We start from the raw sequence: 21,608 nt of genomic DNA, 5'->3' as shown, positions 1-21,608 counted from the left end.
CCAGTGGATGCCTGAAACCATGAATGGTACTGAACTCTGTATGGCACTGCAACCCAGGCATGTGCCCTTGACCGGAGTCGAACCTGGGACCCCCCAGTCCACAGGCCAACGTTCTATCCACTGAGCCAAACCTGGCAGGGCTCATTTACTATTTTTAGTGTCTGATTCACACTGTATATACTACCTGCCCATTAGTCACTTAATAGGTGTCTTGGTTATCAGATCAACTGTCAGACTGTAGTTGATAGCAAATAACTGAAAGGAGGAAGGTGAAAACTCAAGATAAGCGGGGAAATGACTGTATCCACCCCATGACTTTGAGGAACAGAAAGGCCAGAGTATAGTAACTGTGGACAAATAATACCAAATGAGGCCCAGTTGGTGGCAGCCAGATAATCTAATGTAGGCCTTTGTACGTAAGGAATTGGATTTTAGTCTAAATACGGAAAGCCAGGAGTGATTTAGCAGACTTATTTTAAAAGCTCTAGCTACTCTGCTGAGAATGAATTGAAGTGACAAAAATGGAAGCTGTGGCAGAACTGGGAACAAACATTCTAGTTTACTGCCTTCGAGGAAGGGGCGTGTTTGCTGAGCATACCTTGCTTGCCTGGCTGCTCTGAGTGCTGAGGATGAACAGAGTTCCTGCCTTCCTGGGGCCGGCAGAGTAGTGTCGGCAGGGGCAAGAAGCAGCACGTGTGATGGTGCCGATATCTTAGCCGCAAGGGCCAAGGACCCTGGAGACTGCCTAGTCCAACGCCCTAGCCTGAGCGAGAATAATCTGTAGCCATGTGTGTAGGATGCCCACCAACCTGGAGCAAAAAAAGGCCCAGGCATTCCTCCTCTTCCTACCTGCTCCATTTGCACCTGCGTCCCCCTCTCTCCCCACCCCGTTCCTCATCCCCGATTCCGGGGAGAGTCAAGTGAACTAAGAGATGGTGGAAGTGCCCTGGCCGGTTTGGCTCAGTGGATAGAGCATGGGCCTGCGGACTCAAGGGTCCCAGGTTCGATTCCGGTCAAGGGCATGTACCTTGGTTGCGGGCACATCCCCAGTGGGAGGTGTGCAGGAGGCGGCTGATCGATGTTTCTCTCTCATTGATGTTTCTAACTCTCTATCCCTCTCCCTTCCTCTCTGTAAAAATCAATAAAATATATTAAAAAAGAAAGAGAGAGAGAGAGAGAGAGAGAGAGGAAGTCTCATGGTCAGGACCGAATGAACCCGCCGCCACCGAAGCATCACCCAGTTTCCCGGAGGAAACCCAGGAGTCCTCCGCGGAGGGGGCGGGGCGGGGCTCCAGGGGGCGGGGCCCAGTCACCAGCGGCTCTTCCCGCGCTTGCGCCTGATACCCACCCCGCGGAGTTGGGATGAGATTCGCCGGAAGCCCAAGCTCCCGACTTCTGCTTCCGGGTCAGAGCCATGGCGGTGGCAAATTCAAGCCCTGTCAACCCCGTGGTGTTCTTTGATGTCAGCATTGGCGGCCAGGTGAGGTCCAGGGAGCCACCAGCCCTTCGCCGAAAGGAAACGGCACCGGGCCAGGCAGGCAGAACCCATCCGCCTGGGGATAGCGGGCTCGGGAAGCCAGAAAGTGAATTTGTGCCAGAACCTGCCGAACTGCGGGGCGTGCTGAGAGGAGTAGGATGAGTCTTGCCCTTCCCAGCGCCCCGCGTGTGGTAGGTCTGGGCGGAACGAAAAGATGGGCTGAGGAGGCGGAGAGATCAGGTACCTGCGGGAGGGAGGGCTCGGCCCTTCGTGGTCCCTGCTCCGCGAGGCCCCCTGACCGTCTCCCGCCGGTTGCAGGAAGTTGGCCGGATGAAGATCGAGCTCTTTGCAGACGTTGTGCCTAAGACAGCCGAGAACTTTAGGTGAGGACGAACTCCAGCTCTGCCTGGTAAACCGAACCAGAACGCGGCCTGCGGAGTGGATCTGATTCCTCTGTTTTGACTGTCCCGTGTCAGTTTATGTTGTTAATCTGTATGTCTGGGGGTCTGCACGTCTGGCTGGCCGATGGGTGGGCTTGCTGGCGACCGTGTCGGTGCTCTCCCCCCGGAGGGGAGGGGCGCTTGCAGCTGTGATGTCATGGTGACCGAGCCCTTCACTCTTTTCCCTTTCAGGCAGTTCTGCACTGGGGAATTCAGGTCAGTCTCAGACGTGGTTGCCTTATCTGCTTGCTCCTGAGGGGTGTCCAGGGGCTGCAGTGAGGGTATTGGGGAACCACGAAGGCCTTGAATGATTGCTGGTGACAGTGATTGAAGGTAATCCCCCGCGGGTCTATCTTCAGTTCATTTGCCTTCCTCTCTCTGGTCCCTGCCATCTTTAGGAGAGTTCAAATGTGTGGTAAACTGGAAAGGCCCATGGGTACCTGACCTCATTTCCAATCTTTCTTTTTGGTCATAGAAAGGATGGGGTTCCTATAGGATACAAAGGAAGCACTTTCCACAGGTAAGGCCCATGGCAAACATCCTGGGGGCTTTTAGAATTACTTCCTTGGGGGATTGGTCTCTTTAGAGGAAAATAAAACCGTAGGATAATTCTTAGATATTGAGAAAGAATGTTTTTGTGAGCTCAAGGATTGATTGATTTAAATTACAATGACCAAGTCAATGTTTCTTTTTCTTTTCTTTTTTTTAAGTCAATGTTTTTCTAAACCTGAGTCGTAGCTCAGAATCTTTTGTTCTCTGTTTCAGAGTCATAAAGGATTTCATGATTCAGGGTGGAGATTTTGTTAATGTAAGTACTGCTCTTTCCTATCAAGGACTTATAAACTTGTTTTGTGTTTTTGTTTGTTTGGTTGGTTGGTTATTGCTAGGTCTACTGTTTTTACTACAGGAACTCAGTCTTAAGGCTTGAGAACAATACCGAGGCTTGATGAGGGGGTGGGCGGGGGAATGGGGATGGGAATGCCCTTGAATGTTGCTGGCTACTACTCTCTGTACCATTAGATGACAGACATCAGCACTTTGATCAGCCTTTTAGAGCCAGAAACGGAACTTTTCCACATACCTGTAGAGGAAGCAGGACAGCTCCAAATTAATTAATTACATGAAACTTAGCTAGGAATCAGTTGCAATTTATTTTAACTAAATAGTAATAAGTCCTGCCCAGCTGGTGTGGCTCAGTGTTGAGCTTCAACCTATGAACCAGGAGATCACGGTTCGATGTCAAGGCATATGCCCGGGTTTCGGACTCCATCCCCAATGTGGGGCACGCAGGAGGCAGCTGATTGATGATTCTCTCTCATCATTGAATGTTTCTATATCTCTCTCCCTCTCCCTTCTTCTCTGAAATCAATAAAAATACATTTAAAAAAAATAGTAGTAAGTCCCTTTCCAATGAGCTAAGTGCTTATGTCCCATTTTCCCTTCCACTCCTGCATCGCAGTGCCTGGAAAACTGAGTTTTTAATCAGAAGTTGATTAGTGGACAAGGAGTCAGCAAGAGAGGTAGATAATTCTGGAGGGATGTTTCCTCTAATCACTGGGAGAGCCCAATGGAATAGTCCTCTATTAAGCATGACTTTTGAAATTGTGTGTGTGTTCCCAATATTAAGTCTTCTGCCCTCCCCCTGACCTTAGAGGTTGCTGTATAAACCACATTTTTTCTTTTTCTTTAAAAAAATGTTTTTATTCATTTTAGAGAGAGAGAGAAATACTGATGTGAGATAGAAACATCAATCAGCTGCCTTCTGCACGCCCCACTGGAGCCCGTAACTAGGTACATGCCCTGACCGGGAATCCAACCGGCAGTCTTTTGGTTCATGGGTTGATGCTCAACCAACTGAGCCACATCAGCCAGGGCCATTTTTTCTTTCTTAAACCTACTTTTGTCCAAACCCACCCACTTCTATACATGGTCTTTCTTATTAGTATCATTTAAGTAGCCATGTTGCTGATTTCTTGGATCTGGGAGACATTCTTTCTCTTTCACATGTATACTTATTTATTGACTTAGGAGTTTTTAAAGATCTCTCTCTTTCCTATCTAGGGAAGGTTACAAAGTGGCAGATTTTAGGGGAAATCAGGTTTTCAGATATGTTTTGTTTCATCTGTATGATGTTGTAAAAGTGGTAAATTTCACCAAAAAGTTCTGGAGTTTTGTTTTCTCTCTAAATAATGGAAAATGCACTAGGCTTGTGTTTCTCATGCAGTGACAATTGGTTGGAATTAAATAACTGCTCCTTTTAGGCAAGGTGTGTCCTTGCCATCTTACCATAGTCCCTACCATCTGCTTCCCTTATTTATGTAACCTGCTCCATAGGCAATTAAGTTTGCAGCCCTTGGCCACTACTGATGGTAGTAGAACTTAGAGTGGCCATGTGCTTTTTTTTTGTTAGCTGGTAAGAAGTGCTGCAAAGCTATTCTGCCTTTTTCCTTTCTTACCATAGGCTCTATTATTGCCATATTGGTCTAGCAGGGACAGGACCAACTTTTTACTGGTCATTGCTAGGCACATCCAATCACTTGCTGATAGCCCCAGGACTAGACAATAGTTGATCAGCCAGAAGGCTGAGTATTAGAAGCAATTGCTCAGAACCACCCTTAGATAATTAAAAATAGAATGAGCAAGAGGCAAAAGAAGCAGAATTTAAGACATTCTAAAGTTAAACCAAGAATATTTGTTTATTTTAGTCATACTTGTTTTTCTTTCTGGCTGTAAAAGAAAAGTGCAAAAAATAAAATGTCATCTCTCAAGGCATAAACTCTTGTCATTTTAGTTTAAAGTTTCCAGTCTTATCTTTGCAAATGCATGTGTGTCAAATACAATTTTTAACAGACTTAGATCACATATGTTTTAATTTTTTTGTACTTATTGTCTGAATTTTCCCTTGTCATGAAGTCTTCTTCCAAAACATTTTTTTCTGTTAGCTCCCTAATAGTCCATAATGAATAGACAGTGAATTTATTTGGTCAGTTCACTATTGTTAAAGATTTAAGTTGCTTTCTGTTGTTTGTTCTGAAAATTAATTTTGTCATTTTCCCTACTCTGGCTTCTGGAGAGCAGTAGATAGTTTGATTACAGAGACTGATATGTCCCCTGGGTTTATTGGCAAATTAGAGTCCTCCCCTGGACCAATCAACTTTGGCCAGGAGGGTAGTATCACATTGTACACTCTAGACTTCTAAGAGCCCACCCACCCACATACCAGTCATTTAGGTGGGAATTTCTATATGCTGCAGACATGGGAGTCTCTAGGAATGGCAAGGATTATGTATGTGGCCACTGTATGGTTCCCTACTTTGCCAGGGTCTTAACCTATCTTTCTAGAGGCCCAACTGTGACCTCTTTTACCCAATCTGTGAGAAGGCCTGACCAGTTTGTGGGCTGCAGGTGCCTTGAAAGGGGCTTGCTTTGATTGCAGGATAGGATCAAAGAGGTGTGGCTCCCAAAGTGGCCAACAAGAGTGGACTTTAAGGAAGTCCACTAGGATCTAGGTGCAGCAGCTGTCTTTTTCCAGCCTTTGGGGGGCCCAGCACGTACAAGTTGCTAACACTTCCCCTCTGTTTGCTCAGGGAGATGGTACTGGAGTTGCCAGTATTTACCGGGGGCCATTTGCAGATGAAAATTTTAAACTTAGACACTCAGCTCCAGGCCTGCTTTCCATGGTAAGTGAGGTCCAAATCAAGATTTTGGGTTAGATTTATAGCCAGCTGGTTTCTGGGTCCCTCTTGAGGCTCAGTGCTGTGTCTTTAAATGGAAGCAAATGCTTTTCTTTTCTTGCTCAACCCAGGATTCACCTCTGTCATGCCTACTTTTTTCATCAGTCTGGTTTGATTTTGTTGGGCTGGGAAGTGAAACTGAACTCGGCTATGTGTTTCCTTCCTTTTTTTAAAAAATGTTTTTATTGATTTCCTAAAAGAGAGGGAAGGAGGGAGGGAGGGAGGGAGGGAGGGAGGGAGAGAGAGAGAGAGAAAAACATTGATGAGAGAGAAACATCAATCAGCTGCCTCCTGTATGACTCCCAACGGGGATCAAGCCTATAACCTGGGCATGTGCCCTGACCGGGAATTGAACTGGCAACCTCTTGGTGCATGTGTCGGTGCTCAACCAACTGAGCCACAAAGCCTTTTGTTTGAGTCAAAACATGTGGCTGGGCATTTAGCCTTGCTGCTCAGAATGCATCCAGTCATGCTTTCAAGATCCAATGCTCACTCGTTCATTGCTTGGCTTGCAAAGACTCTCAGTGCCATTCACTCACACTGCCTACTGGCTGGTCACTCCCTTCCATTCACTTACCTCTCCTTGCTCACCACTCCTACTCCTTTGTCCTTGCATTCCCTCCCTACATATAACACTCACTCACACATGTCACTCCGCTTTCACAGTCCCCCTGCCCATCTCACTTGAAACCCCTCATGTACCCTACCCCTGCTCACTCTCCATGCTCATTCCCCTTTCATTTCCCCTTATTCACCCTTCACTCCTCCTTTTCCCTTACCCCTCCCACCTTGCTTCTCTCTCACTCTCCTACCCTCTCCCTCCTCCCTGCTCATCACCCATTTCCCTCTGTCAGTGTCCCAACTCTTAATCCCCTAGACCAGTGGTCGGCAAACTGTGGCCCCTTGAGTGTGGCTCTTCCACAAAATACCACGTGCGGGCGCGCACGTACAGTGTGATTGAAACTTCGTGGCCACACTCAAGGGGCCAAAGAGCCGCATGTGGCTCGTGAGCCGCAGTTTGCCAACCACTGTCCTAGACCCAATATTTACATGCACATTCTCTGTCCTGCTTGCCTGCTCTACCACTCATCTACTCAGGCATTCATCAAGTAAAGATTTGTCGAAATCCACTCTGTTCCAGGCGTCATGGTAAGGCATAAGATCTGATCCCTGCCTTTGTGTCACTTAACATCTAATGGCTTCATATGTGCAAAATGATAAGTCTAGTATAGTGTAATCCATGCCATCACTGTATTAAGGTAAGGGCACCTTCATGTAAAAATCCCGTGAGAGCCCCAAGGAATGAGAATAATTGCTGCTGGGGGTTGGGCAAGGCTGCTTCACAGAGGAGGGGACATTTGAGTTCTTGAAAGAGTTCTATACCAGATGACATGAGACATAGTCAAGGGACAGAAAATGAGGAAGGTGCTGAAAACAGGATGCGAATGATGGACACAGTGGCCAGTAGAGACCACTGCAGAGGCAGGTTATCTGGCTCTTGATGAGCTTCAAGTGGCAGGGTAAGGATAAGGTGTGTGGATTTTCTTTCATCGGTCATGGAGAGCCATACACTTTTTTGAGGAGGGTTGATCAACTTTGTGTTTTAGAACAAAAACCCTAGCTGCATTGTGAGTGGCAGGTGGGAATGGAGAGGCTGGGGCAGAGAACCAGTCAGGAGGCTGAGGGAGACTAGCACAGCAAGCAATATACAAGCCCCCTTTTAGGAAAGCCAGGCTGGGCAAGTGCAGGTAAGGAGTGAAGTGGCTTGGATCTTCCCTAGGATTAGAACCCCTCTAAGAGCATGCCACTATGTTAGCATCTATGGAAGAGTCAGGAAAATGGAAGGAAGTCTTGGTCTATGCACCCTTGAGGCTTACATTGGTTGAGTTGTGCTGCCACATACATCTTTAAAAAAATCCTCACCCGAGAATATATTCATTGGTTTTGAGAGAGAGAAACATTGATGTGAGAGAGAAACAGCCATCGGTTGCCTCCCGCTATGTGCCCTACTGCAACCTGGGTATGTGTCTGAGATCTTTCCGTGTGCAGGACGATGCTCCAACTAAGCCACACTGGCCAGGGCCTGCCACATATCTTGTAGCATAATTGTTTTTGCTTCTATTTTCCACTAAATCATGAGTTTCTCAAGGGCAGGTACTGGGTCTTGTTGATCTCTAAGCCTTACACCTGATACCGAAAGGTGTTGAGCAGATTTTAATTAGTGAGTGGAAGATAATCAGAATAACCACTAATGTTTATTGAGCACTTACTCAACAAGCATCTTAATTGCATTAATTTATTTTAATCTTCTCAACATCTCTAAGATAGGTACAAATGAGGAAACTGAGGCACAGAGAGATCATGTGACTAAACTAAATCACAGTCAGGGGTAGAGCTGGGATTCAAGCTAGTTCATTTGATTCCAGGGTTCCAGACAGAGCTAATTCTCCAAGCCAATGAGTTATACTGCCTTGAAGAATGAATAAAGAAATGGCTACAGGCAGAGAGTGTCCCCTGAGCTATAAAAATATGTTATCTTGCTAATAAATGTTTAGACATAGAGCAGCAAAATTGATTGGATGGATGGATGGATGGTAGATAAATAGATAAGTAAATAGAATGAAAGAATGAATTGGGACCCCTGGGAAGCCTATCCCTCATCCCTCTGACTGGCTCAGACAGTGCCTTATTTTCATATGAGATGTTTCTGAATACATGTACAAAAAAACTAAAGTAACTTCATCTCACATTGGGAATTTCTAAAGTGTAATATGAAATCCCTAATTAGAGCTTACCCTTAGACAATGTCTTTAATGTATTTTTAGTATTTCATAAACATTTTTATTCCTTCACAGTTGAGCACAGGATCAACTAATTCAAGTTGAATCTCTGATTAAGTCTAGTTATCTATCTAATAATGTGCAATTTTTGCACAGTAGTAGGTTTTTTTTGTGTGTTTTTTTTTTAAATTGATTCCAGAGAGGAAGGGAGAGGGAGATTGAAACATCAATAATGACGGAGAATAACTGATTGGCTGCCTCCTGAATGTGCCATACTGGGATAAGCCCAAAACCTGGCTGGAAATCGAACCATGACCTCCTGGTTTATAGGTCAAAGCTCAACCACTGAGCCATGCTGGCTGGGCAGTAGTAGTTTTATGAGACCTACGCTTTTAATAATATTAGCACTTTCAGTTTTCCATTTTCTAGTCATTTTTTTTTTAAATAAGGGAAGTATGCAATAATATATTCATAGTTACACAGACATTGTTGTAAGATAGTGCTGCTGAAACTTAACTTGGGTTTGCTGGTATACAAAAGTCTGAATTTAGCATATTAAAGGCAGTTTAGGGGGATCAATATATAATGAACAAAAATACACTTCATATGACAGTCAAATGTCTCTTTACAATATGTTATCTATAACAATAAAAGGATAATATGCTAATCATTCCAGACATCCTTCCTGACGAAGATGGGGCCGGCAGGAAGCCAGCCCGGGTCCCGGGTGCCTGCTGGTGGCCAGAGAAGGAAAGCCTAGGTCCCGGGTGCTAGAGGGAAACTGATGTCAGCAGCCGGTGGAAGGAAGGCCTACTCTTGCATGAATTTTCGTGCACCAGGCCTCTAGTCTATATATATATATATATATATATATACACACACACACACACACACACACACACACACACACACACATATATCTAAGTGACCGCCCTACTGGCTGACTGCTCAACCGTCTGACTGGTAGCTATGACGTGCACTGACCACCAGGGGGCAGACACTCAACACAGGAATGGAAACCACAGGCATGGAAACATGGAACAGACTGATGAATCTCAGAGGAGAGGGAGGAGGAGAGTGGAGGGACAGCGGGAAGAGATTAACCAAAGATCTTATATGCATACTAGAGGCCTGGTACACGGATTTGTGCACCAGTGGGGTCCCTTGGCCTGGCCTGTGCCCTCTCGCAATCTGGGACCCATTGGGGGATGTCAGAGAGCTGGTTTTGGCCCAACCCATGCAGGCCAGGCTGAAGGACCCCACTGGTGCACAAATCTGTGCACTGGGCCTCTAGTATATATATAAAATGCCAGCGACCAGAACACCTTAATGGCCATAACGACCAGTTGCTATGACGCCCACTGTGGCCAGCAAACCCTCCCAATCAGGGGGTGGGGCTGGCAGACCAACTTCCTGCAGCCCCTCCCCCTGCCAGCCCTGCCCTCAATGGGCTCCCACCACCCCAATCGGCCTGCAGCCCCTCCCCCCAGCCAGCTCTGCCCCAATCAGCCCCCCACTCCAATCGGGCAGGGCCAGCCGGCCAACCACCCATGGCCCCTTCCCCAGGCCAGTAGCCCCCAATTGGCCCCCCCAACCCCATTCGGGGATGGGGCTGGCCAGCCCACTGCCCAGAGCCCCTCCCTGCAGCTGGCCCCACCCCCAACACACTGATTGGCCCGCAGCCCCTCCCCCAAGCCAGCCCCACCCCGATTGGCCCCTCCCACACCAATTGGGGGTGGGTCCAGCCTGCCCACCGCCCATAGCCCCTCCCCACAGTTGGCCCCCCCCCCCCCACTTGGGGGTGGGCCAGCTAGCCAACTTCCCACAGTCCTGGCCCCAATCCGATTGGGGCTGGGCAGGCCGGCCTCACCCGTGCATGAATTTGTGCACTGGGACTCTATAATAATAAAAGAGTAACATGCTAATTAGATCAGACAGCCAAACGACCTTCCAGACGTCATTCCGGACGGAGCCACTGGGGCCGAGGCAGAGGCAGTTAGGAGCAATGAGGCAGGCAGGCAAGTGGTTAGAGGCAATGAGGCAGGCAGGCAGGCCAGCAGTTAGGAGCTAGTGGTCTTGGATTGCAAGAGGGTGCAGGCCAGGCTGAGGGACCCCATCCCACCCCCATGCACAAATTTTGTGCACCAGGCCTCTAGTCCGATATAATAAAGAGCTAATATGCTAATTAGACCTGACAGCAGAACGGCCTTTTGGAACAACCAGTGGGTGAGGCTGCGAGGCAGCCGGGGCCATAAGGGCCGAGGCAGCCAGGGCTGTGAGGGCCGAGCTTTTGCATGAATTTCGTGCATCGGGCCTCTAGTTAAATATAATGATGTAAAAACATTTTAAAGGCGTGCCGGGGTCCAGCCCCAGCGGTCCAGGGGTTCCCAAAGGTGTGGACGGAGTTGGCGAAGAATGTTTTACACGGAGGCAGCGTTCGGAACTCTCTAGCTCTCTTTAGTCTCCGTGGATCTTCCTGTGCCTGGCTGAGGCCACAGAGAAAGATCCAGAGGCAAGCTGAGCCTTTATTTTTATAGTCAGAGGTAAACAAGGTAGTGGTTACCAAAGTTACACTGTTCTTGTGAGTTTCACTTGTTTACACTGTTCTTGTGAGTTTCACTTGTTTTTGTTCTTGTTGCACTTCCCTCAGCCTATTAGCTTCCCAGGTAAGATCTAGGGAGCCTTATAAGGTCAAGCCTAATTATGCTTAAGAGGACTGTGCCCTCCAAGCTGGGACTTGTTTGTGACTTTGCCAATAGGTCAGTCCGAGGTTTAACCCTATAGCGGCTCCCCACAAAGGAGGAAAATTGGAGAGAGATGGCTAGCGAGGTTCAGATTCTATTTTAAAAAACACTTTTCCTCAAAATTCAATAATGTAGGATTTGGGATGTACCAGTAAAAAGCAAATGTCTTTTTTTCTAGCATAGGAATGGCAACTTAGTGCACTTTCTTAAAATTTTTAAATTACCATTGTTATAGAAAAACCATTCAGACAAAACAGTTTATGGCATAGACAATAGAACTCTTCTCACCTAGTTACTAATGTATAACTATAATTCAGTTATAACTAATATTGGACTAAATAGAGCAAGTCAGGTCCCATAAACAGTTGTTCCCATTATAAAAATTCGTACTGTAGGGGAAATGTACATTTATTCACGGATCTAGTTCCTTGAGGGCAGAGATGTGTAGCCTCCTCATTTCTGTATCCTAGCTCAGACCCTGGCTCATAAATGCTCAGTCAGTTTTGCTGAAAGAAAGTGTGGAGCAATCAGAGCCACAGGCTCTTTGGGGAATCTTGCCCTTCAGCTAGCATGGCAAGGAAAACTCACTGCAGGTATGTTTGGTTTCCATCAGGCAAATAGTGGTCCCAGTACAAATGGCTGCCAGTTCTTCATCACCTGCTCTAAGTGTGATTGGCTGGATGGGAAGCACGTAGTGTTTGGTGAGTCCTACTCCTGTTCTATGGTCCTGGGCCCATTCACTCAAAGTAGGACTCCCAAAAGAGCCAGTCCCCACACTCTCATACCCAGAGGTCTTGACTTGTTTAACTGCTCTGTGCAGTAGTGGGGAAAGTGGAAGTGGGAGGTGGGAGGTGGGGAGGATGTGTAAGGACAAAGGGGCCATCTGGTAAAGTGCATAGCCACTTGGGTGATATGTATGTCTAAGGGGAAAACCTCCGGATGGTAGCATTTAAGAAATACCACTCAGGCAGCATGGTGCAGTGGAGCTTTGCAATTGCTCAGATTTAGGTTTGAGCCCTAATTCTGCTGCTTACTATCTGTGACCTTGGGTAAGTCATTTCACCTCCATGGGATCTCAATTTCCTGAAATTGGTATGGGGATCAAATGAGACAGTGGTGTGAGAAGGGGCATTGGAAGCTGGAAAATGCTATGCAAATGAGAATAGTAAAATCCAGTTCATACTCTTCCTACAGGAAAAATCATTGATGGACTTCTAGTGATGAGAAAGATTGAGGTAAGTCCTGTTTTGATTTCCTCTTCCTCAGCCATTCTGATCTGGTACTACCTGAGCTAGAGAATCCTGAGTGGCTTCAGTTTGTTAGGCCCAGTCTTCATCCATTACCTCTATTACATGGACTTCCTCAAGGGAAGGGAGGAGAGACCACATGCCTCCCAAGTGCTTTTGGCCTATAATTAGCCTCTTGATTGCACACTGAGATTTGGGCTGTGGTGGCCCCTTCACCTACTTGATAAAATCCTACTCGGCACTGCATTCAAGATCCCTCCTGACCTCATCCCTGCCTCTCTTCACAGCCCTTCTGCCACTGCCACCTCCATGTTCCAGTCACATTAGGCTACTTGAGCTTTCCTCTAAATGTGCCATACTCCCTGCCTCCTTTTCCTTCTTGCCCCTGAGCCGTTGCTCATGCTGTTTCCTTTACCTGGAATGCTCTTCTCCTTTCTTTTCCTCTTCCCATTTATCCTTGATCCAGCTCAAATAATCCCCTATTCTGTGAATCCTTCCCTGACCTCTTTAAGCAACATTTAATTGCTTTCTCTGCCCTGTATACACTTTCTTATAACTTATTACATATCATAGACTTGATATATCTTAAATGTATGTTTTATTTTTTATCTGTATTATATGCTTTACCTATCTGTTAGGACATGGACTGTTGTCATATCAGTCTCTGAGCCCTCAGTCCTTAGCACAGGGGCTGGCAGACATCAGTAAATGTTTGATGAGTGTCTGAGTATCTGAATCTCCACTGTGCTTTCTGTCTTAGAATGTTCCCACAGGCCCCAACAATAAGCCCAAGTTGCCTGTGGTGATCTCACAGTGTGGGGAGATGTAATCCAGAGCAAGACGGAATCAGGTAAGTGTGTCTTTCTCTTCCTGGTTTGGAGTCACCCCAGAGAAGGCAGCTTGGTCTAGCAGGGAGAACCTTAGACTTGAAGACATGGGATTGAGCCCATTTCCTCTCTGGGTGACCTAGCAAAAGTCACTTCCCTTCTCTGAGCCTGTTTCCTCACCTGTCAAATGGAGATAATTCCTCTCTCCTATGGTCACAAAAAAGGACAAAAAAGAAAGGGTTATTGGAGCACTTTACTTTTCTACCACTTTGTAGTTTACAAAGTATCAAACTAAAAGCCATAGGCAGTTTCTGATAGCGTTCTCAGACTGCAGTCCTACTAGAAAGATCTGGCACCTGCTCTGGGTGAGAGCACCAGCTCTGGGTGACTCCCTGCTGGGTCAGCCTAAGTGGCCAGGAGATAGACCTGTCACCCTTCTCATCAGAACTGATGGGCAATTCCAGGTCCTGACTTTGTATTTGCCAGCTTCACAGGTAAACATGACACATTTCTCAACCTCAACTCCTACCCATTCTTGCCCCTGCCGGCTCTGTGCTAGCATCATGCTGGGCATGCAGAGGGGTGCAAAGAATTGAAAGATGCCTCTACCTTTCAGGAGCTTACAGGGAATAAGACACATTCTGAGAGGTGATCACTAGTAATATGAGTGACATTGCTAAGTATAAGAATTCAAGGGAGAAATAGATCCCTTCCAGCTAAAATGGTTTCTCCTCTCTCTCTCTCTCTCTCATTTTCAGGCCTGTAGCAAAGTTGGAAGAATAGTACATTCAACACCCATATACCTTTCACCTAGATTCACCAGTGATTAACATTCTTACTTTATCATTTTGCTTTGACATTTGTTTTTTTCTTTCCCTCTCTCATCCCCTCATATTCCCATTCCATCTCCTCCTCTCTGCTGCTTGCCTTCCTTTCCTTCCTTTCCTTCCTTTCCTTCCTTTCCTTCCTTTCCTTCCTTCCTTCCTTCCTTTTCTTCCCATTTGAAAATTGAAGACTTCTTGAACTTTACCCATAAATACTTCAGTAAGCAACTGCTGAAAACAAGAACATCCTAAACAACCACAATAACATCTAATATACCTGTTCAAACTCCACCAGTTACTCACAGTGTAACTTTTATACCTATAGGAAAATTCATCCAATCAAGGTTCACATATTTCCTTTGGTTGGTTATTAAGTAACTTTATATGATCTTGTAAAAATTTTCACACAAAAGTTAAAGTCCCCCAGCCCCCCTGTTACTACCCCAGCCCCCGTCCCACTCCTCTCCCAGAGGTAACTTCTTTATCAGTTTGATGTGTAGCCATCAGGGCCTTTTCTTTGCCTATCTAATTTTGGGAGATTTTGTTCTTCCAAAATGGCATCATACTGTATTGTTCATCATTGTTTTTCCATTTGGCATTATGTCTGAAGAATTCCTCCTCTGTTCAAGTAAAACTATTTCATTTAAAAAAAAAAAAAAACTGACATAATATTCTATAAGATGGTTGTAGCATATAGTTTATTTTTCCTCTTTCTTAATGATTTGAAAGTTATACATTCTGAGTCTTAGTTCTTTATAGGTTGTGACTATTTTCTCCAGAATATGTTTTAAGAAAAAATTGGCAGTGTGTTGCTTATCTTAACTTTGGTTATATCCTTTGTTAAACAGAAGTTCTAAATTTTGATGAGGTCAAATTATCAGTCTTTCCCTTATGGCTTTTGTGTTTTATCTTATTTAAAAAGGTCCTTATTACCTCAGATCCTAATGTCTTCTATATTTTTTCTAATATTTCATTAGTTCTATTTGTATACTTACAAAATTATCTAGAATTTATTTTTCTGAATTCTGTCTTTTTCCAAAATGGGGATGTAGTCAAATTCCAGACCACTTTAATGACTGTTTATATCTCTATCTATGACTTTGTGTTCACAATATGTAGTACTTATAGGCATTCAGTAAAATGTTGTTTCATGAGTTAATAGTGAGAGAGAATGTCAGGCATTTCAGGCAGGGAACTGGTGTGAGCAAATGCTGAGGCAGGAATGCACAAGTGTGTGCTGGAAACTGCACATGGACTTCTCTCTCATCCAGCCAGATGGTCCCCTCTCATGCCCAGTTGTCACCTGAGCTTTCCTTTCTGCTGGGACTGGGGGCCCCTAGGGCTCAACCTGTATTCCCCTTAAATAGCTGCTGGCCATTCCCTCCCTTTCCCCTTCATTTCTTTGCTCTAACTAAAGTTGAACTCAGACGTCCTTATCCTTCTAGAGATTGACCACTGATCACTACCAGAGGACAGAAGATTAAAAGAATAAATTTTAGAAATCCTTTAAGTTTGGGGCCTCTTTTCTATATTTTCTGAGTCTCTTACAGAAAGTTAGTAGAAATCCTTGTTGGGAGTTCTATTTCTGAGGGTGGTGATCATGAGCTCTCCCCTCCTCACCCACTATTAGCAAAGATCATGTGAACCTTTGCCCCCATGAAAACCCTTCTTCTCAGCCTGCAACCCAAGCAGAACAGATTCCATGGGGGCGATTTGCTGTTCCAGAGGCCCTCTAGACCAGGACTGTCCAGGAGACATTCCTTTCTGTGATGGGGAAATGTTTTCCATTTGTGCTGTTATGGTAGCTTCCAGCCGCATGTGACAATTGAACACTTAAAATGTGGCTAATGTGACTGAGGGACTCGCTTTTTAATTTTATTTAATCTTTTAAAAGATCTTTTAATTGATTTTTTAGAGAGAGGAAGAAAGAGAGAAAAATGTCAATTTGTTTCTCCACTCACCTATACACTCATTGGTTGACTGTCATATGTGCTCTGGCTGGGGATCAAACCCACAACCTTGGCATATCGGGAAGATGCTCTAACTAACTGAGCTGAAACACTTTTATTTATTTATTTATTTATCTATCTATCTATCTACCTATCTATGTATCTATTACATTTGAATAGTTTTTTAATTTATTTTTTTTACTTATTGAGACAAAAAAAAAAGAGAGTGAGAGGCAGACAGACAGAGAGACAGAGAGAAACATCAGTTTGTTGTTCCATTTATTTATGCATTCATTGGTTGCTTCTGAAACTTTCTTTTAGAGCTCTTTTGTATTTTGCCTTAGATTCTGACTTTGATTTTAGTTAAAGTGAAGTTTTCTGTACAGCTTTACATGTAGAAACCTTGGTTTTATCTTGTGGTCCTGTGAAAGCTTTCTATGATCAATTTGATACATAGATACATAGGTGAATCGTGGCCCTCATGATTCTCCTGTCATAGACTGAACTGTGTTCTTTGCTACTTACAATCACATAGGGGCTGGTGGAACCTCTGTTTTGAAAGCCTGAGAGTCTCTTGGAAAAGGGAGTGGCTGTTGGCTCTGGCAACCTTGCTAGTCTGAATTGCTGCTCACCTCCCTGTGATCCCCAAACCTGGTATTTGTGGCAAGCAGTAGAGAACTTACTTTACTTCATTGTTTCCCAAACTCCCCTAAAGAGAAGAATCACTTGGGGGCATTTGAAAAACCTACTAATTCCCAGGTCCCTCCCTCTGGAGAGTTTGATTGAGTTAGTTTAAGGTGGGACCCTGGATTCTATGTTTGTAACAAACATCTCAAACGCTTATCAGAGGAATGTGGGTAATGCCGCTTTCAGTGGTGCTGGAATGAATGTCTTTTAATATTTGCATCTGAGGAAAAAATATGTAATTAGCACAACATATAATTTTATAATTATTGCAGCTTATAATGAGGCATTGAAGTTCAAATAGTGATTAGGTTGAAAATTAATCATACCTGTGGATAGTGGATATGGTAATGGTTGTGAAGGTGCTATTTGGAATAATTGAGATTTAGGAAACACTGTCCCCCATTCTGAGATATCCTGTAGATGTGATACATCCCTGCAGAGAAAGGTTATGAAAGACATGTTGGTGGCACATTTGCTGGTTCTTTATTGTACAAATCAGTACTAATTAATTAAAATAGGTCCCATACTGGGTGATCCCTTCTTAAGGTATATAAATGTCTAATCATTATGCAGTATACCTGAAGCTAATATAATATTATTTGTCAACTGGAATTGAAAAAATAAATTTCCAAAAAAGACTGGTCCCATACTGCATATAAGGCTACAAATTTGAAAAGCCCAGTTCCTGCCTTCAAGGAACTCACAGTGTCTTGGGAAACGGACAGTTACAGTGCAATAAAGCACTGGACTGGAGGCTTTAGGACGAAGTGAGGAAAGTGTGAATGCCTGTGTCTGCCTGGCATGGTTGTGAAGACGGCAGAAGAGATGATGCTTCCACTGAGTACAAGAAAGAATAAGAACCTGTCAGGTGGCTGAAACTGGGGAGGGCATTCCAGGCAGAGGAACAGCATGAACAAAGCACAGGAGCAGCAGAAAGTGTGTGGGAGACTGCAAATTCAGTATGGCCAAAGCAGGAAGATAGGAAAAGCAAACAGTGAAGAGGTGAAGTTGGCAGAGGCCAGGGCCAGTTGTGAGAACCAGTGTAGGCTGAGAGTTCATATGTTATCCTGAGGGTGGGGATGGGCTTCAGGCATTGTGTACATTTTTCTTTTCTTCCTGGGTGAGAGTTCATTGTTCTCCTGAAATTCTCAAAAGGGGGCCTGACTTTCCAAAAAGAACCAAATCAATAGGAGCCACTGAAGGGTTTTGAGCAAGAGAACATTGTGCTTGCATTTTCTTCGTTAGAAGTTGATTCTGGCAGCAATGTGGAGGATGAGGTAGAGGGCAGTGAGGTATCCACTGCTGTAGTCCAGGCAAGAGAGAGGTTCCGCATGAAAATACGGGTCTTGGGAGCACTACAGATTTGGCAACAAATATATGTGTTCCTGCTGGGTGTGTGACACAGTTTGTCCGCTGCCCTGAAAGTCAGAAACCCTCCCAGCTAAAAAGGGAGGGGAGAGGAGAATATCTGGCTCCGTTCCAGGGCAATCCAGTACAGCCACAGGCGCTTAACTAGGATACATTCTAAGAATGTGTCATTAGGCAATTCTGTTGTGTGAACATCACAGAGTGCACTTACACAATCCTAGATGATAATACCTACTATACACGTAGGCTGTATGGTATAGCCCATTGCTCTTGACTGCAAACCTGTACAGCATGTTATTGTGCTGAATGCTGTAGGCAGTTGTAACACGATAAGTATTTGTGCACAAAACATATCTAAGCATAGAAAAGGTATAGTAAAAATATGATGTAAAAGATTAAAAATGGTACAGCTGTATAGGGCATTTTTAAGTTAGTTTAAACTTAAACTAACTTAACCATGAGTGGAGCTTGCAGGACTGGAAGTTGCTCTGGGTGAGCCAGTGAGTGAGTGTGAGTAGTGACATTACTGTGCACTACTGTAGACATCACAAACACTCAACACATAGGCTACACAAAATCTCTAAAACAACATGAGATTAAATCAAGCACAAGAGAATGATGCAATCAGGAGATGTGGTAAGCATGAGATGCTGCTGGTGAAGCACAGCACACTATTTTGCAGCAAACTTTCCTAAGTAGAGTACACTCTTAAATAGCAATAAAAGTATAGTATAGTAAATACATACACCAGTCATTTATTGTTGTTATCATTGAATGTGCTGTACTTTCATATGACTAGCAGTGCGGTACATTTGTTTATTTACACCAGCAGTATCATAAACATGTAATGCTTTGCACTACAAAGTTGTAGTGGCTACAACATCACTAAATCTAGGAATTTTTCAGCTGTTAAAATCTTAAGGGACTGCCATCATACATGTGGTCCATTGTTGACCGAAATGTTAAGTGGTGCATGACTATACAAAAGCAAAGCTCCCTATGTTGGAACCAGGTCTTACAGAAAGCAGTAGATCTTAATGTGTTGGCAAGATTTCTAAGGTAAATTACGTGACAACATCAAGAAATAGTATATTAGCCTTGGTCGGTTTGGCTCAGTGGATAGAGCGTCGGCCTGCGGACTGAAGGGTCCCAGGTTCGATTCCAGTTAAGGGCATGTACCTTGGTTGTGGGCACATCCCCGGTAGGGGGTGTGCATGAGGCAGCTGGTCAATGTTTCTCTCTCATCGATGTTTCTAACTCTCTAGCCCTCTCCCTTCCTCTCTGTAAAAAATCAATAAAATATATTTTAAAAAAAGAAATAGTCTATTATATAAACCATACAACTATTTATTTTGAATAACTATTTCAGAAATTTCTATAGTAATATGTAGCCAACTATTAATAATGGTTACCTCTGTAGAGACAGCAAAGAGAATTTTTTCAATTTATATTGTCCTGTGTATGCTTGAATTTCCTATATTGAGCACATATCTAATAAAGCGGTAATATGCAAATTGACCATCACACCGTAACAGTCAAGATGGCTGCTCCCACAGCAGAGGCCAAGTTCCTGAAACGAGCCTTAATGAGCAATCAGTAGGGCAGGGCTTGACGGGGGACCTCAGGCCATGCCCCCAGCCCAGCAGGGCTTGATGGGGGACCTCAGGTCGTGCCCCCCCCCGCCCCAGTGCCAGGCTGGGGGACCTCAGGCCATGCCCCCCTTCCCCCGCCCACGGGGCTTGATGGGGAACCTCAAGGCGCACTCCCCGCCCCATGTTGGGGGACCTGAGTCTGCACCCCCCACTTGGCAGGGCTTGACGGGGGACCTCAAGGCACACCCCCCAGCCCAGCGCCAGGCCAGGCGACCTGAGGCTGCAGCCCCCACCCGGCGGGGCTTGACAGGGGTGGGGCCAGCCGGGTCTGGGTCTCGCGCGATATTGAGGCACACGTGGGTGGGCGGGGACTTGACTCTGGTTCCATGGCGCGCCCCAGACTCTGACAGGAAGAAGATTTTCATATACATTTTACTAATTTTCTTTCATCTCTGACACTTGTATTGTGGAGAAAGGACAAATAGCGATATTAAAATATTTCCTCTAATTCCCTTTTAATGTGCATGAATTTTGTGCACTGGGTCACTAGTCTTATAATAAATACACACTGTATATATGTGGTTTAACTAATCCTAGTTCCTCCTGGCCCCTCCCAGGTGCATGTGACTAACATCAGTTTGAATCATTCCCTGGTCCCTCCATCTCCATTTCCCTGGTCTAGGCAGTCAGTGATCCCCTCCTGTGAGCTCCCAGTACTTGGTTCATCTCTCTGTTACAGCATTAACACAAATGTGTTTGGTTTTCTCTTGAGGCAGAGACCATGCTGACTGGTCTATGATAGAGCTTGGGTCCTGGAGCACAATGCAACTTATAAGTGCATTTATACATTTTTGTACATTCTGCATTAGGGCCCATAGTTAGACTTCTCTTTGAGCCTGCAATCTGACACCTGGACTCCCTGTCTTCTGGAAGGGGGGCGGGGGGGGGGCGGTGGCCACATTCTGGGGGAGGAGAGAGTAGTGTCAGAGTGAACTCACCCTGTTCTTTTAGTACAACTAAAAGGCCATAAACAGAGGGTGTGCAATTTCCTTTCTGTATGACCCTGGGACCAAAACCCACAGGTAAGGAGGATTGCTCTTTGTTCTACAGCTCCACAGAGTGCTCCAGGTCTGGCAAAAGACATGTGCTTTGGTGCCAGTACATCAGGAAGCCCCATCACTGTCAAGCCATTGAACTGTTTGGGACCCTAGTTTTCTCCTTTGCTTAATTTATAACGTATATTGCACAGAGTTGTAAAGGGTAAATAATGAGATAATATACTTAGCAGTATATGTTAGTTTTTTCTTGGTTCTTGTGTAATATACTTTTTTTTTTTTACTTTCAACTTTGCTCTGGAAAACCAAAGGTCTGGCCTATGGCAAGAATCAGACCGGTTTTACTCTTTTGCGAAGAGGATCAGGAATGTAGAGAATAGGTGGGAATGTTGTCTCATGGAAAGTCCCATTCCAATCCTCTGAGCTGCTAATCTCTTCCATCCCTTACAGACCTCCATGTATCTGCCATTGTAGGCCTGCCCTTGCTCTGGGTGATGCTCATGAGTAGGAAAATCTGGATTGGATTGGCCCCTGTGTTTGCTTCCTGGCCTGCTGTTGCCCTGTTTGATCAAGAAACCTTGGAAGTATCACAATTCAGAACCCAGGATTTTCCATGTTTTTCAACTGTAAATAAAGTTTTTTTGTTTTAGTATGTGTGTTGTTGTAATGATAGCCCCATCTCCTCACAACTTAGCTTTAGGCCATTGTGGACCTGGCTCTCCAACTGCAAGACCAGTATGGACCAGAGCCATGCCCTTGCTATATATAGTTGATGCCCCAAATTTATAAGCATTTATAGCATTCCCCCTTAGGTTCAAGCTGATTGAGCAAAGAAGGCAAAGCCCCAGGGCCAAGGTGTTCCAAGGTGTTCCCAGCAGTAGGTT

General features: G+C 45.0%; 1 protein-coding gene across 4 annotated transcripts; it reads left to right on the top strand.

The window, feature by feature from the left end:
- Positions 1–1,382: 1,382 nt before the first annotated feature.
- PPIH (peptidylprolyl isomerase H) lies at positions 1,383–21,376 on the top strand. 4 transcript variants are annotated; one of them, XM_070404979.1, is made up of 10 exons: positions 1,383–1,480; positions 1,796–1,860; positions 2,110–2,133; positions 2,393–2,437; positions 2,683–2,725; positions 5,505–5,597; positions 11,789–11,876; positions 12,370–12,410; positions 13,183–13,272; positions 21,199–21,376. In XM_070404979.1, the coding sequence occupies exons 1-9, from the start codon at positions 1,415–1,417 to the stop codon at positions 13,249–13,251; spliced, it is 534 nt and encodes a 177-aa protein (XP_070261080.1). In that variant the 5' UTR covers positions 1,383–1,414; the 3' UTR covers positions 13,252–13,272; positions 21,199–21,376. The 4 variants fall into 4 exon arrangements, with proteins under 4 accessions (XP_070261080.1, XP_070261079.1, XP_070261081.1 ...); XM_070404978.1 differs by having other exon boundaries at positions 21,175–21,376; XM_070404980.1 differs by lacking the exon at positions 21,199–21,376 and adding an exon at positions 14,008–15,688.
- Positions 21,377–21,608: the final 232 nt, after the last annotated feature.

The sequence above is a fragment of the Myotis yumanensis genome, unplaced genomic scaffold, assembly GCF_028538775.1.
Source record: "Myotis yumanensis isolate MYYU_CA2020_CCGP unplaced genomic scaffold, mMyoYum1.0.hap1 SCAF_2, whole genome shotgun sequence".
Taxonomy (NCBI): Eukaryota; Metazoa; Chordata; class Mammalia; order Chiroptera; family Vespertilionidae; genus Myotis; species Myotis yumanensis.
Note: the sequence above shows the minus strand (reverse complement) of the source record. Positions and strands in the feature narration are given on the sequence as shown.

What these genes read in the sequence shown, in the direction of transcription:
- PPIH (XM_070404979.1), top strand. Translation starts at nt 1,415, where the DNA reads ATGGCGGTGGCAAATTCAAGCCCTGTCAACCCCGTGGTGTTCTTTGAT. An exon ending in AAGACAGCCGAGAACTTTAG is followed by an intron (nt 1,861 to 2,109) that starts GTGAGGACGAAC and finishes TTTCCCTTTCAG; the next exon opens with GCAGTTCTGCACTGGGGAAT. An exon ending in TGGGAAGCACGTAGTGTTTG is followed by an intron (nt 11,877 to 12,369) that starts GTGAGTCCTACT and finishes CTCTTCCTACAG; the next exon opens with GAAAAATCATTGATGGACTT.